This window comes from Xyrauchen texanus, chromosome 24 (genome assembly GCF_025860055.1).
Source record: "Xyrauchen texanus isolate HMW12.3.18 chromosome 24, RBS_HiC_50CHRs, whole genome shotgun sequence".
Classification (NCBI taxonomy): Eukaryota; Metazoa; Chordata; class Actinopteri; order Cypriniformes; family Catostomidae; genus Xyrauchen; species Xyrauchen texanus.
Genome location: NC_068299.1, coordinates 10,652,946 through 10,669,845, shown reverse-complemented (window position 1 = coordinate 10,669,845; position 16,900 = coordinate 10,652,946). Strand labels below are relative to the sequence as shown.

The window sequence follows — 16,900 nt, the reverse complement described above, 5'->3', positions numbered from 1 at the left end:
TTTAAAAGTAATAATATTAGAGTAACTAATTAATTTGTTTTCAGATTACACCGATATGGGTTATGAGCATTTTGTTGTACTGTGCATGTGAACACAGTCAATGATTAAAAATGACATGACTGATATTTTACAGGTTTGTCAGTAAAGGCCTTTTCACTTATAAACAGAAGATATGAGATCATCTACTAGCCCTGGACAGTGTTAACACAAGGGAGCCTAAATTCATACCAGTGTCAACAGATGGGTGTAAGATAGCTAAGTTTGTTCTTAAAATAAATAGTTCACACAAACATGAAAATTCTGTCATCCTTACAGTACTCATCCTCATGTTGTTGACTGTGAAATTAATGCATATTCCAGTTTTTAGAACCGCTTTTCTGTATTTACGCTGCTAATACACAGGAAAGTCACGTCCCATGCTGCAAAAAGGAAAGCAAAGATAAAAAGTCAAGTGGTTTATTTGCTGAGGGCTTGTGTATACCAACAGACATGAACATGTAGAAAGGTAAAAGTTCCCAAACTAGCTAAAAAGGATATCAATTGGCAAAATATGTTATAGTATTATATAAAAATAGTATATGAGAATATATTGATATATTTTGAGTTTTAATCTAGTAATCTACTTCCCTGACAAAAAAGGCATGTAGAAAAATAAATGTAGGCTATGACACTAGTTAAACCATCATCATAAATTCATGAATGTACACTAAACTTACACTATTTTTAAATAACTTTTCTTAAAACTTCTTATTAACTTCACCTAGCTAGAAACAATTAAAAGCGCTATAAGCTACCTTGGCATTAGCAAATTGACATTTGTGAGTCGCTACATAATCTATTCAACCAGCACGATTGAGAACGGTTGCCAAGCTAAACTGCACTCATGTGGAAATGTGCTCAGAGCCACTCGGCCTAATGGTGGAAAAGTGGCCTTTCCTCCTTTTGCGGAACACAAAAATAATTACTTCTCAGATGATTTTAATACAATGGCTGTACATAGTGGCTCGCTTAATAAAGCACCTAAAACTGTCAGAAAAGTAATCCTTGCAATATACCAAGTCTTCTGGAGGCTTACGGTCACGTTGTACAATGAACAAACTGTCATTTAAAGCTTAAGTATGTAATTTCTGTGACACTAGTGCCACCAAATGGAATTGCTTCGTTTTCAAAACTGTTGAAATGTTGGTCAAAGAGATAGTCCCGCCCCCAACTCACACCATTGGTTGAGTAATGTTGCAGGGGCAGGTCTAAGCATATCAGTACATTTATCAGTAATTTTTCAAAGCACCACAGCAAGACAGTGCTTACAGTTTTTGAGAAAATAAATATATGAATGTCTTATTTATAATTGCCTCTGCATATCATTCCGGGATAGGAGAAAGTCTTTTAAAGCAGAAAAAAATACATACTTCGGTTTTAAGTCGTTTGTCACTCTCAAATTCTCCTTTTGTTTTCCTCAGAGGAAAGAAAGTCATACAGGTTTGGAACAATGAGGTGAGTAAATGATGACAGAATTTTGGGGTGAACTATACCTTAAAGAAAGAAAGATTTTTTTTTGCAAAAGAGCACGATGCATACACAACATCCCTGTGCATTTGTGCTGTAACCACCACAATACTGTGTATCTGTGTAGTGATGTCAGAGAGTAAAGGGATGGAGTGTCTATCGTCAGTGTGTGTGGATGCCCAGCTGGCTTGTTAGTGCCTGTATGTTTGTGTGTGCAAACATGATTGGCAGATCTCAAGTCTATTCAATTCAATTCAATGGGATTTATTGGCATGAAAGTTTCAAAAACAATGTTTGCCAAACCATCATATAGAATAAATAAAACGAAAGCTAAATAAATTTTGTCCAATAACTTTGACAGTATATAATATCATTATTAGTAATATATAAATAACAATAATATATAAATTACCATTATTATTTATTTTACCATATCACCACATTGTGATATAAATTCAATTTAAGCTCTCTCTCTCTCTCTCTCTCTCTCTCACACAGTGTGAGTGTGCATGCTGAAGTATGAATGAATACGAAATTGTGTCCATGAGATCATGCATTTGTGTGTGTACTGTGTAGTAGTTCTGACAGAGGGTGTGTATGTGTGTGTACTTTCCGCATGAACAGTCCTTCTGCTGCAGAGCATCAGGATATTTATAGAACAGGGAATTATGACAAAGAAAAACAAAAAGCAACGCATATACGGCAATACACACACACAAAAAGGGTTAGCAGTCACTAATGGTGCAGTTTGAGTATCATTTTTTTGTTTATGTGTGTGTGTGTGTGTGTGTGTGTGTGTGTGTGTGTGTGTGTGACAGTAGGCAGATACTGATGTATCATGCCGATGTCTTGCTCAACAGTTTGGAGCTGTGCGTGTCATGTTAATTTCATGGTACAATTTCTAAAATATCATTACAAGACTAAGAGTTCATGGGGCGGGGGTGTTCTTGAACGGTTTCTCTAAACGTTGATTTTCACAATATGGCCCCTTGTGTAACCTACACACACACACACCTTTCTCTCCTATCTACCCTGTGATTTGCCAGCTCAGGAAGTACGCAGTAAATATTGAATTTGATTTTTTCTTTTCTTAGTGCTGTGATATATAATTGATGCAGTTTTCTTGCAGTTTGTGATGAAAAATTGAAGCACACGTGTGAGGGACTCCCAAACCACCACACTCACAAATATGAAATGCCTTTAAACACACTCCATTGCAAACACACTGTACATGCCAAGTATATGACTCCCTTGAATCCTTGATTCTGATTGGTCAGTCACAATCTGTGGTCATATATTTCTGTATAATTATCGCTTAGCAATTAACCCAGACAGTCACCCAATTTTTCATAGCTGTTCTAGATTTATGTCTCTCGTATTCTATAAAGACTATACCATAGTCTCTTTTTCACAAAATTAAATAATTATATTCAAAATAACAAATTAATATTTAATGTCCTTTTTGTTATTTTGGTAAGTAGTGGGATGTAAAAAGCGGGATAATGTACTGTCAGCCAGTCACTTAGTTTTAACCTTTAACTAAGTTTATTGTGTGATATTGACCGGCAAACAATACATTAACCTTCACTTAAATGCCACATTTAGGCATGTTTACTTGCAGGAGAAAGTTTGTGAGTTACTGTTATGCTGCACAGACATGGTTTTTCCAAAATTCCAATGGTAACTTCTCCAAAAATTTCAAGCTACATCCACCAAACTCGGCACAGACCTTCAGAATGTTCTGACTCAGGTTGCTATGCCTTCTCTAGATCAAAATTACTGTTATTGCACAGCAGTTGATTAAATATCAAACAGGCCAAGACTATTCAAACTCCTACTGTAAAAATAAAAATTCAAATGTAAACAAACCCACTCAAGGCCTTTAATCTACTTTAAATCTGTCTGTCTGTCTGTCTGTCTATCTATCAAATCTTGGGGATGGATTCTTTAGACTTGGGTCAATACACGTGTCAATAAGCAACCACTGAGCAATCACCCCGAACACCTTAGCATTGTTGCTGTATGCTTTGCATGGGCAATCAATTTCTTTGGAAATTGTAAATTAAGTTACTATTATTCTAGTGAACTTTAAGAGGTGAAATGAGGTGACAAAATATTCTGTCAGAATTGGGGGGAAGAGTCTGTCCAGTCCTGCAGGGTTTTCCACTTTGCATTTGTGAGAGAAGCAAGACAATGCAACATGCATAAGTCAGATTTCTAAAACCTTTGTTTTAAAGATTTAATCTGCAAATCTAATTTTAAAAGCACAAACACTCACACATACACAAGCCCAGCAGGCAACATAATACATTAAAAAAATCCAAGACATTCATGTTGCGCTGCGGTAGTGAGAGTGGAATGAATTAGTCTCTAATGTTCATCTGATCTCTGCAATGAAAACTAAAAATACAAATTTTTACTAACACCAAACAGGGTATAACTCTTCATTCAAAATCCAAGTGCAACCCTTTGTATCACATGTACTGCTCAGTGTTTCAGTCAGAAAAGGCTTCCTCACACTGCAGTAAAGAAAGTTTTCCACATAAATCTGCTGGTGGGTTGTTAATCTTATGGTTAAGGATCTTGTCCTTAATCTTCCCCCTCTTTGGCACTATTAATAAAAACATTGGCCTTTATTTGAAGCAACACTGGCTCAATCTATGGCATGAGTTTGGGGCAGGAGAACTATCTTTTTTTTTCTACCTATGGGATACGGGGTAGTGTTCAGGCAACATGCTTATTTGTGCAATTCCGTTTAATGGTGGAGAAATTAAGCACTACTACAGAGCCCCTTACAGAACATGGAGGAAATGTATTATTTTATATATAGAGAGAGAGACAGAGAGAGAGAGTTTTGCTTTCCCTTGCAATAATTTAAATTCCCTCGCAACTGGTTTCAATCATTTATGAAAATTAAACAAATATTCTGGGTTCAAAAGCAGTTAAGCTCGATTGACAGCATTTCTGGCATAGTATTGATTACCACAAAAACAAATTTCGACTTATCCCTATTTAAAAAAAAAAAAATACAAATCATACAAATTCACATTTCTGCCTTTAAACTCTCCAAAAATTGGCCCCCATTGAATTCCATTGTAAGTGCCTCACTGTAACATCGATTTCTGCTATTATTTTTATAAGAAAATGAGGGACGAGTTGAAATTTTGCATAAATGCATAAATCGATTGAGCTTCTAATGAACCTGGAATATTCCGTTAACCGTGGTTTTACTACTGCAACCATTCTTTTTTCTCCCCTTTTCTCTCCAATTTGAATGCCCAATTCCCAATGTGCTCTAAGTCCTCATGGTGGCGTAGTGACTCGACTCGCCTCAATCTGGGAGGTGGAGGACAAATCTCAGTTGCCTCTGCATCCGATACCGCCAATCTGCGCATCTTATCACGTGGCTTGTTGAGCGTGTTACCGCGGTGACCTAGTGCATGGGGAGGCTTCATGCCATTCTATGCAGCATCCACGCACAACTCACCACATGCCCCACCAAGAACCACATTATAGCCCACAATGAGGTTAACCCAATGTGAGTCTGCCCACCCTAGCAACCGGGCCAATTGGTTGCTTAGGAACCTGACTGGATTCACTCAGCACACCCTGGATTCGAACATGTGACTCCACGTGTGGTAGTCAGCTTCTTTACTTGTTGAGCTACCCAGGCCCCCGACAGCCGTTCTTGAACTATGCTATTCATAGTAAAACAAGTCACATTAATGGAAAACCAAAACTATGGAAATAAAAATCATTTTTCCAAATAATCATTCTGCCAAAAACATTGATACTACAGTTTTACTAAAGTAAGTCTGACACAGTGGTTATGGTAATGATTTTAAAGTGTGTTTTTTCTTCTAAAAAGCAATGATTAGTGATAAGATACCTGTACCATAAATAAACTATTATGTTACTATTTTATTTTTATTTATTGCAGAATGATTATGATTTTTATCATATTTTTTGTTTTCCTGTATTATTTCTAAGATTTCATCATGAATGTTGTGGTTAAAATATGGATACTGCAGTAAAATCTTGGTTAACATTCATATGGGATGGATAAAGATATTGCAAGAGAAAATAAAGTCCCTCCCTGTCCTCTAAGGGGCTGCACATTAGGAAACTTTACCTTTACCGGGGTACTGTATTTTAGCTGTTGGCTATAAAAGTGTAAGCTGTTCCCTTGACTATTTTTTTGCTGTTTACGGAGTCTTCAGCTGTCAAAAAGACAGTGTGATTTCTCAGGATACCCATTTCAATGAAATCTGTCCAGTAATATTATTCAGCTGTGGTATTGTGCCTTGTACAAAGCCTATAACATGGAAAACACTTCAAAACTACAAAACAAACACTTCATTATACTACTAAATTAAGACCTCAAATTAATAATTAAATACTGACAAATTAATAATATACTGAACACATCCAACCAACACTAATACGACAACTTGGGAGAAAATTCATGGGAATTAAAGCACTTTTTACTTGTGATAAATTAACAAGGCTTTCCCTGTCCAATCGGTTTTATTTGAACTGGACACAGTAGTGGATGTGAATGATGTCCCTGATGATATCTGGACTCCTGAAGCCAGTTTTGTTGACATGTCCCCTTTCAGCCCTGCAGGGTCATTCCCACTTGAGCAATTTAAGTGACAGAACACATGATATGACAGTGCTGGAATTTCCAGCAGGAGAGTGACAAGGGAGTGAGAGTCAGCAGGGGCTTGTTAAAATGTGCCTCGGAACAAAAGCTTCACATCACACAGATGAGTCAGTGCTGGTGTTAACATTAGCCTGAGAGTGGCGGTTTGTGCCCTCTTCCTGTCAGTAATGCACGTGCACTCCAGGACTGAATCAAGGCAGTCTGCAGCTTCACAGTTGGAAACAGTGTATCCTAGAGCTCAAACCCTTTAAATCACACAGCCATGGGTGTAGCATTGATTAAAGCAGTGGTAGGTGAAATTTTTACACACAGCCAATGAATTAGCATTAGTGTTTCAGCATGGTGTATTGTAGCATTTTTTCATTTAGGAAGGAGGTGTGTGTGTGTGTCATGACAAAAAGTTCACATAAAACATATCAACACTAACTTGCATTAAAGGGATAGTGCACCCAAAAATGAAAATTCTCATAATTTACTCCATTCCAGATGTGTATGACTTTCTTTTTTCAGCAGAACACAAACAAAGATTTTTAGAATAATATCTCAAATCTGTAGATTCATACAATGCAAGTGAATGGTTACCAAACCTTTTAAGGTCCAAAAATCACAAATACAGCATAAAAGAAATCTTCAGTCTTAAGTTTTCCGTGGTTAAAGCCAAATCTTCAGAAGCGATATGATATGTGTTGGTGAGAAACAGATAAATATTTATTTATTTTTTAATCTAAAGCTCCACTTTCACATCTAAAAGTCACATATGGTGCCCGTTTAGTTTCACTTTCCCATCTGAGTTAAAGTGGAGATTCATTTCATTTTGGGGCGAACTATCCCTTTAAATGCGCCTCATCCACACAAACTATATTTTGAATAGTATACTTCCATACTACTCTTACTGCAGCCTATATGTGTAGAATGCTATTCCAAACATAGCCACTTGGCACACTGCACAATATACATGAGTGAAAGACCAGATTTATGTTTAAATTTCATTCATAAAACCTCATTCATTTCTCAACATTAGTTTATAATCTACAGTAATCTAAGAGGCACATTATTCAACCTTTTTGAGAAAGTCAATCTACAAATGGCTTATTTATAGTTTTCATATTTTGCCAGGAAGGGAGAAGGCAAATTACACACTTCACTTTTTAACATAACTTAAACACACTCAACAAATTTGATGAATGTCTTACACCTGTACGCCAGTGGGGGGAGACCATTTTTATAGTTCTATGTGCCTTTATTAAACCGAGCTCGCTGTTGCTCCTGGTACTCTTTGGAATCCTCCCAGGGACGTGGGCCACGAATGTTCTTCCATCCCTCCAATTTCAGATCCTTCAGTTTCTATAACAGCACAGGAAATTGCAATACATTATGTTTTCTGACCAGATGCCATATGACTGTTAAAGGAATAGTTAACCCCCCAAAAAAAATATATATATATATATATATATATATTTTTTATTTGATTTTAATTATTCACTCACCTCCATGTAATTCCAAACCTGAATACTGTTATTTTTTTCAATGGAACACAACAGGAGAACATTTCAACAGAATAATCTTCTCACAGCTCTTTGCCATTCAACAACAGTTTATAGTGACAATGGCTTTCAAGCTTACACACACACACTAAATGTACGATAAAACAAGTTTATCTGATGACATCTACTGTTTTCCGAGTCAAAGTCATAAGATTTCATTGTATGAGGAAAACAAATTATGTTGTTACTTCCTGAAAATCTTCCTTTCTACATGCATCACCGCGAAGAAAACAAAACACTTGTCAAGTTTGGCCACAACAGCAAAATCATTAATTTCTAATGATGGCAATGCTAAACTAACAAATGGCTTGGATGATACGGCACAACTTATAGTTGCTACAGATAAGTCCCTAAAGTGTCACACAAATAAAGCAGGTCAGTTGAAGTGCAGGTTTCTTACTCATATTAGGTGGATTTGAATGACACATGGCCCAACCGAATATTTACAATCTAATAAGCAGCTGAGTAGTGGCTTGTAGTTTAAGTGTAATTTCTGTTACACTGGCGTCAGCTAGTGCAACTTGGAAAATTATAATTATTTTCAAACAGGTTTGTCTGTCATTGGTGACCAAACATATAGTCCTGCCCCCAAATTCATGCTCTTTTTTTGAGCCAATGTTGCAATGTGAGGCTGGTCATCATGCTTAAACAGAGCAATGTTTTGATAGCACCACAGAACCACAGTTATTACTCTTTTAGAGAAAATCAATCGATGAAAGGCTTACCTTGCAGAATCATTTCTGCATAAAAGCCCCCAAAAATTAAAATTCTCATTATTTACTCATGACTTTTTTTTCCTTCTGCTGAACTCAAACAAAGATTTTTAAAAGAATATATACACTCACCTAAAGGATTATTAGGAACACCTGTTCAATTTCTCATTAATGCAATTATCTAATCAACCAATCACATGGCAGTTGCTTCAATGCATTTAGGGGTGTGGTCCTGGTCAAGACAATCTCCTGAACTCCAAACTGAATGTCAGAATGGGAAAGAAAGGTGATTTAAGCAATTTTGAGCGTGGCATGGTTGTTGGTGCCAGACGGGCCGGTCTGAGTATTTCACAATCTGCTCAGTTACTGGGATTTTCATGCACAACCATTTCTAGGGTTTACAAAGAATGGTGTGAAAAGGGAAAAACATCCAGTATGCGGCAGTCCTGTGGGCGAAAATGCCTTGTTGATGCTAGAGGTCAGAGGACAATGGGCCGACTGATTCAAGCTGATAGATGAGCAACTTTGCCTGAAATAACCACTCGTTACAACCGAGGTATGCAGCAAAGCATTTGTGAAGCCACAACACGCACAACCTTGAGGTGGATGGGCTACAACAGCAGAAGACCCCACCGGGTCTCCTGGCGAACTACATGACTTCTCCAGAAGTCTCCTTGGCGAACGTGATTTCAAGCTCGATTACACTTGAAATCATGATCGTGCCTTGAGAATGCAATGGCAAGATGAATAGTGAAAAAGGAGTTGCATCCAATATTAGTTTGTTCTCACCTAAAACCAATTACATTGCCATTCATTTTTAATGACTGAACTTCTCTGGTTCCACTAGAGGGCACTCTTCTACTAATTGTCTGGTACTGACAGATAAAATGTACTGCACAATAATTTACTGTGGAAGCTCAGTCACTGCATTCCCTGCAAATGGCTCTGGGCAGAAAAATACAGCTTTTAAGGACAGAGCGAGTCACCAGTGCAGTATAAAGACAGCCTGATCGTGTCTGTTTTTGCAGTGCCGCAGATGGATTCAACCACCCACAGATTGATGAACTGAGTACCATCAAGTGCACTTAGCTGGGACTAAACAGCTAAATAGACACTTTCCATTTAAAATGATGTGGAGCACATTAATTAAATGTAGCAAGCCAGATTTCTAACCATCAGGCTTTCACAACCTCACTACTGAGCATACAGCTTCCATTCAAACGTGGAGGTCAGATGGTTAAAATAGATAGAATATTTTGCCTATTCAGCACCACTCTCTCTTTTATTACCTCATACTCTTCTTCAAGGATGACAGACTGTTTTTGAGAATTCACTCTGGCTTCCAGTGCAGGATCCAGCTAGAGCACACAACAAAAACACAAGGTAATAAACAGGAGAGAAGCAGGAGTGAGCGAGATGTGCAAGTATTCAATTGTTCGCTCAAGAGAACAGAACAACAGAAAGATTATTTTTCCAGACACTTTCACAACATGCACTTTCATATTCTTGCAGAGTTCTGACACTTTATCGCTTACACAACTGCTTGACAGTAAATGCATCTCAAACAGTAAAAGGGAGACAATTGCAAACTTCGTCATGCTCGCAGGGAATCAGCTCTGTTATTATGGATAATGGAATCTATTATAGTTTAAGTTACAAGAGCAAGTCTGTGATGCTTTACTTACCTTTTTTCTTATCTTCTGTGCATCATATCGAATCTGTGTGAATTCTCTCAATCCAAACGACCCTCCCACGATCAGCAGCTTTAGACAAATGTTACACAAGCAGAACATAAACATTAAGCAAATAACATTAGCCTGTCTCGTTATGTACTGTATTTACTATTAAATTATTATTTTTTTCATTATTATTTTTATGTAGAAACCTCAACTCCAAAATTTTAGAAACTTTGTATTTATTTTTGTTTCTTCATTATACATCAGTGACTTGATTTGCACTATGTATGTTTATTTTTAATTTTTTTTAAACTGAACTGTTCTAATGTATTTATTTCTGGACCTTGCAGTATATTTTAAGACTTTAAAGGGATAGTTCACCCAGAAGAAAGAATTCTCATCCTTTACTCGCCCTTATTCCATCCCAGATATATATGACTGTCTTTCTTCAGCTCTCTTGGTCCTCTCAATGCAAGAGAATGGGAACCAAAATGTTGAAACTCAAAGCACAAAAATGCAGCATAAAAGTAATATATATGACTCCAGTGGTTAAATCCATATCTTCAGAAGTGGTATGATTGGTTTGAGTAAGAAACAGATCAATATTTAGTATAAATATTATTATAACGTAATTTTTAATATAGGATAAATCTCCAAATTTACTTTCACATTCTTCTTCTTGATTCTCTTTTTTTCATGCATATCGGCACCTACTTGTCAGAGAGGAGAATTTATGGTAAAAAAATAACTTAAATATTGAACTGATCCTCACCCACATCAATAGCACTTCTGAAGATATGGATGTTTAAAATCTGGAGTCTTATGGATCATTTTTATGCTGCTTTTTTAACCTTCAAAGTTCTGGCTACCATTCACTTGCATTGTGAGGACCTACAGAGCTTAAACATTCTTCTAAAATTCTTAGTTTGTGTTTGTCAGCAGAAGAAGGCAAGTCATCCACATCAGGGATGGAATAAGGGCGAGTAAAGGATGATAGAATCTTCATTTTGGGTAAATAAAAAATATTATTCAAACAACATAGCGCTAACATTATACAAGCATGACATTAAAAAGTTTCTACATATACAGAATACCTCTGAAAAGACTTTATCAACAGACAGGATATTTAAAAACGGGCTGTAGCCACTACTGTTTCAAATTAAGAACTACTGAAGCCCATATTATTTATGTAAACACTATCAGAGATTCACTCCATTAGTAGATGATATTGACAGTTCATTCAAGACACACCACCGATTTTAAAGCACTCACCAGCATCGGAATGCCATATCTCACGGTCCTATTCTTTTGCAGTTTGCGAACCTGATTCCACATGTTTAGCGCATGTACAGCATCCTACAATTTCCTATTAATCAGAACACTGTCTAGAATCCAAAATGACTCCGAAGGGTGCCGCCATGTAAACCCACAATCCCCAGCGGCGGCGTCGTGCAACTTTATATTTCTTCCGTAAGAAACAAACGAAACTGTATCTAGTATGTACGTGTAAAAGCGCCTTCTCAATTTTAGTTCCTCTTTAAATTGTAAATGAAGACTTGTTTTAACTTTTACAGCAGAAACGGACTCTAGAATCTGTTGAACAGATTTTAATAACAAAATATTGCGACATAAATATTAAAAGGATGTTTTTGGCCCAGATAATATACGTCATTATCCTAAAAAAAATAATAATGTGTTTTTTTTGTTGTTTGTTTGAATTATATAACACCGTAAAATCCACATCACATGACAAACATATCAAATATTTTCTTCATATTGTAAAATAAATAAAATAACGTGATTTTTTTTCAACTGCCTTTTTTCATATACAATAAATTACTCTCATGATTAATCGCGCACATTATATAAAATGGTGATATTCAGTCAGTAAACATTCATCCATTCATTAAGCCAAGCAATTAAAAACACAAACACATACAACTGTGATTTGTTTCTTTATTTAAACTTTCATAATTTGTTTAATCAGGTGAAGAAAAATACCATTTCTGTTCTGTATAATAAAATATGTTAACTGTATTCCTTTATGACGAGGAAACAAACAAACAAAATAAGATGTAAAAATACAGAATAAATTTCTCCCTGGGGGAATTTTGCACTGTTGCACCTGGAAGCAGAAAGGGGAAGGTTTGTTCATGAAGTCTGACTCACCATCGCAATAGGAAGTTCAAAAATGCATTTATGTAAAAAGGTTAAACAATTGGAACCACATAGTCATGCAGTTTCACATGGGTCACACTGGTGACGTGAAGCTCTTAAACTGCATTTTTGTGACTTCAGCAAAGATGGGTGAGAAATGTACCCTCTCTGGATCGATAATCTCCATGATAGGCTAAACAGACTTTAAGAAAATTGCTGGAGAAAAAGCAGGAAGTTGTATATGACACACAGTCAGGGCCTTGGCTGAAAGGAGGATACAAAAATAATTAACATCATTGAGTGTTTCTGAAGGAAGCTGCTCTGATGGGCTGATCTGGGACTAGTTCTGCTTCTCTGCTTGTTGGTGCTAGATCAGCACTGAAGAGCCATTTGTGTGCGTGCAATGTGTGTGCATGAATATGAGAATTTGTTTGTGTTTGTATCAGAAGGCAAGTTAACCCCACATTGAGGGGTTATGGTTCAGAGGTCACTCTCCCCGTACAGGGCGGTGGAGAAGGACATGTAGTCGAGAGCTCCTGGGACGGCATCAGGACCGGCGTAAGGCGTCATGCGGGCAATGCAATATTCTGCCTGATCAGGGGGAAGCTCACGTCTCAACTCATCTGCCAGGATATAGTTCTACGCAGAGAGAGTTAAAATTCAGGTACATAAGTTGCAATTAATATAGAAATATATATATAAACCTTAATTGTATGTCTTACTTACAGGAAACACAAAAGAAGACATTAAGCAGCATGATAGTCTCAGTCACCATTTAAAAAAATATTCCATTTCTTTTTTCCACACAGTGAAAGTGGAGGGTGACTGTGGCTTTCATTCTGCCTAGCATCTCTTTTAAGTGTTCCATGAAAGATCGAAAGTCATATGGGCATGGAATAACATAAGGGTGAGTAAATGATGACTGAGTTTTTATTTTGGATAAACTATCCACATATTTGTTATTCACTCAGAAAAGAACAAGTCAAATCACTCTGGATGTTGTAAAGGTGTTGTACCTTGTCTCCAGCAAGGACTTTAAAGGAGGCCATGACCTGATCAGCAGTGTCTGTGTCGGCCGTCTCACGAGACATAAAGTCAATGAAGGCCTGGAATGTGACCACTCCCAGTCTGTTAGGATCCACAATGCTCATGATGCGAGCAAACTCCGCCTCTCCCTACAAAATAGTGGAATGGGTCTCAGAAATTGACAATTTGCCATTGTCTGTTTTGCCAGATTATACCTGATGTAGACTCAAATGTTCTCCTTTACCAGATTATACCCCATGTATATTAAAACCCTGTGCTTTACTAGATTATACCCCATGTATATTAAAACCCTGCGCTTTACTAGATTATACCCCATGTATATTAAAACCCTGCGCTTTACTAGATTATACCCCATGTATATTAAAACCCTGCGCTTTACTAGATTATACCCCATGTATATTAAAACCCTGCGCTTTACTAGATTATACCCCATGTATATTAAAACCCTGCGCTTTACTAGATTATACCCCATGTATATTAAAACCCTGCGCTTTACTAGATTATACCCCATGTATATTAAAACCCTGCGCTTTACTAGATTATACCCCATGTATATTAAAACCCTGTGCTTTACTAGATTATACCCCATGTATATTAAAACCCTGCGCTTTACTAGAGTATACCCCATGTATATTAAAACCCTGTGCTTTACTAGATTATACCCCATGTATATTAAAACTCGCTACTTCACCAGATTAAATCCCATGTGCTTTACCAGATTATATCCAATGTTTATTAAAACCCTGTGCTTTACCAGATAATACCCCATGTAGATTAGAATTAGCTACTTTACCAGATTATATCCCATGTAGATTATAATTAGCTACTTTACCAGATTATATCCCATGTATATTAAAATTTACTAATTTGACAGATTATATCCCATGTATATTAAATTCTGTGATTTACCAGATTATCCACTATGTATATTCAAACTGCGCTTTACCAGGTTATAACCCATGTAGATTAAAACTCTACTTTACCAGATTACACCCCATATAGATTAAAACTCTGTGCTTAACCATATTATACCCAATGTAGATTAAAATTTACTACTTTACCTGATTATATCCTATGTATATTAAAACACTGTGATTTACCATAATATAACCATGTAGATTAAAACTCGCTGCTTTACCATATTATACCGCATGTTTATTAAAACCATGTGATTTACCAGATTTTATCCCATGTATATTAAACCCTGCTCTTTACTAGATAATACCCCATGTAGATTAAAATGAGCTACTTTACCAGATTATACCCCATGTAGATTAAAATGAGCTACTTTACCAGATTATACCCCATGTAGATTAAAATCCTGTGTTTCACCAGATTATACCCCAGGTAGATTACAAGTTTATAATTTAACAGATTATACCCAAAGAAGATTAAAACCCTGTGTTTTACCATATTATACCACATGTAGTTTAAAACTCTCTACTTCACCAGATTATACCCCATGTAGATTAAAACCCTGTATTTTACCAGATTATACCCAATGTAGATTATTACCGGCTGGTTTAACATATTATAATCCTTGAATAATTTAGCTTTCTGGTTTACCAGATTGTAATCCATGGAGAATACAACTCTCCATTTTACCAGTTCAAGATCCATGGAGATTATAACTTTCAGTTCAACCTGCTTTCAACCCATGGAGATTTTAACTCTCTTTTTACCATATTATAACCCATGGAGATGAGGCAGGCTCGGAAGTCCTCTGCATCCATCATGCCTGTTCTCTTCTACAGGAAGCCACAAGGGACACAACAGAACCAGGTGGTAGTGGAAAGAAAGTTGGGAGGAGAATAGAGGAGGTGTAGGAAAATAATTTTAGAGTAAATGTTGAGAGAAAGTGTTTGGAAAGTTGAAAGAATGAAAGAAAGAGAGGAAAAGGAACATAGATAACAAAAGAGGAAAAAAAGGAGAAAGAGTGGAAAAAACAAAACAAAAAGACTGTGGTTAATGACAAGACTCACTGACTGGTGTTGGTGTATATGTACCTGTGCGTCATTCCCGATATCGTAGCCCAGACTGATAAGGCAGGCTTTGAACTCCTCAGCGCCCAGCTTGCCCGAGTGGTCCTGGGCGTCAGAGCCGTGGGCAGGGTCAAAGGTCAGCAGCGTGGACATGCAGCACACGCATGGGGGGATTGGTGGGGGAATGTCATGCAGACGTATGGAGGGGTAGAAGAGAGTGTTGATCCATGCAGAAGTGAAAAACAAGAAGACAAAAGAAAAGAACAGTGCACAAACATTAGGACAAACTGTGCAGTATTGTGCTGTGAGTGGGGGTGAGGGGGAGAGTGACATTGAGAATAGATCTGACATGTGCTGTTCAAATCTGGGGTGTGCAGTGCTGTCTTGCAGGGCTCTGTAAACTCTATTGTGTTGTTTTAACAATGTTAAGGTGCTTCAGTGTCTTGTACTGTGTGGGCTTTTAGTGCAGCATAAGGTTTCAGCACGGCAGCATGGAATCTGGGGCTTGTGTGGGAGAAATATTGCAGACTTCTATTCCAATCACATAAGGTCAATTAAACAATCCCATTACTATTAAAGTAAAAACTCAGAAACATAAAAACCACACATTAGGGATTGTTTTGACTCAATAAATCAGCTGTGGGTAAGAGGATGATTGAGTGAATTGTGTCTCTGCTATTTTTTAATTGTTGGTCAATGTACAAATGTGTCAGACAGATGCCTTTGCGCTTGCATTGTCAAACTGTTTTTGCAATGTTTCTTGCATCACATTAATTTAAGAGAGCATGTCGAGTTAGGAATAGTTAAACTTTAAAAAATGTGTTTCAAGACCCCTGTGTTGTATTCCATATATTTGATGTGCTCCACCAAGCTGTTTTTGAAGGCTCTGAGCAGGAGTACCACACTCAGTAGTACTCCTCTGTCTTGTACTCTCCTATGTGATAGGCAGTAATATGGTTCCAACCCACATGAAGTGACTGAGTTACAGTCTCAGAAGTCCTACAGTTCTGAATGATGTTAACCTGCTGTGTGGCGCTTGACTGTGCTGTGTGGTGCTTGACTGTGTAGTGTGATACTGACTCGATCGAAGTGATTGAATGAGGCTCTAAATTCATTCATTTGGTCCTGGCTGATGCCTTTGGCATCACGGGTCAGAATCTGGTTCTCAATTTCATTAATGGTACGAGCGATGGTGGTGAGGAGCTGCTCCCAACCCACACGGATGTGCTAGAGAGAGAGAAAAAAGAGACGTCAGGAACAAACCAAAGCAATAATGTGCTTTGTTCATTATGCAAGCATCCAATTGACAGTTTGTGTGTGTACCTCCATGGTGTAGTTAGTGTGTTTGTTGTCGAATATAAGTGCTTCCTGTATTAGTTGGTGGTCTCCCTCGAGTTGGTCAATCTTTGGTTTGTAGTTTACGATACTCTTCTCATACTGACGCAGATGGGTCAGCTGATCCTCCAGGGTCCCGTGCATCTCGATAGAGATTCTGCCAATTTCCTAAACACAGAAGATTAAAAGACCACTGTAAAATAATAGGACAACCACAATTCTTCTTGAATCTCTGCTTTACAGTTAGTTCGTTTTTTCTTTTAGTTCTCATGTC

The 16,900-nt window shown here is 37.3% G+C and overlaps 2 protein-coding genes across 6 annotated transcripts in view; both read right to left on the bottom strand.

Moving 5' to 3' along the window:
- Nucleotides 1-1,818: 1,818 nt before the first annotated feature.
- On the bottom strand, nucleotides 1,819-11,546 carry LOC127618134 (cytochrome c oxidase assembly protein COX16 homolog, mitochondrial). Its single transcript, XM_052090420.1, has 4 exons — nucleotides 11,378-11,546; nucleotides 10,115-10,192; nucleotides 9,719-9,787; nucleotides 1,819-7,516 (listed from the first exon to the last, which is right to left on the bottom strand). The coding sequence occupies exons 1-4, from the start codon at nucleotides 11,438-11,440 to the stop codon at nucleotides 7,403-7,405; spliced, it is 324 nt and encodes a 107-aa protein (XP_051946380.1). The 5' UTR covers nucleotides 11,441-11,546; the 3' UTR covers nucleotides 1,819-7,402.
- A 501-nt stretch (nucleotides 11,547-12,047) lies between these two features.
- Nucleotides 12,048-16,900, bottom strand: part of LOC127618109 (alpha-actinin-1) — a 40,357-nt gene continuing 35,504 nt past the window's right edge. For 2 of the 5 annotated variants that reach the window (XM_052090366.1, XM_052090369.1), the window contains exons 17-22: nucleotides 16,615-16,794; nucleotides 16,372-16,518; nucleotides 15,316-15,396; nucleotides 14,992-15,057; nucleotides 13,279-13,437; nucleotides 12,048-12,901 (exon numbers count right to left, since the gene is read on the bottom strand). In XM_052090366.1, the coding sequence (XP_051946326.1) occupies nucleotides 12,743-12,901; nucleotides 13,279-13,437; nucleotides 14,992-15,057; nucleotides 15,316-15,396; nucleotides 16,372-16,518; nucleotides 16,615-16,794 (792 nt within the window). In that variant the 3' untranslated portion in view covers nucleotides 12,048-12,742. The remainder of the gene's footprint in view (nucleotides 12,902-13,278; nucleotides 13,438-14,991; nucleotides 15,058-15,315; nucleotides 15,397-16,371; nucleotides 16,519-16,614; nucleotides 16,795-16,900) is intronic. The other 3 variants (XM_052090370.1, XM_052090368.1, XM_052090367.1) reach the window with 2 other exon arrangements.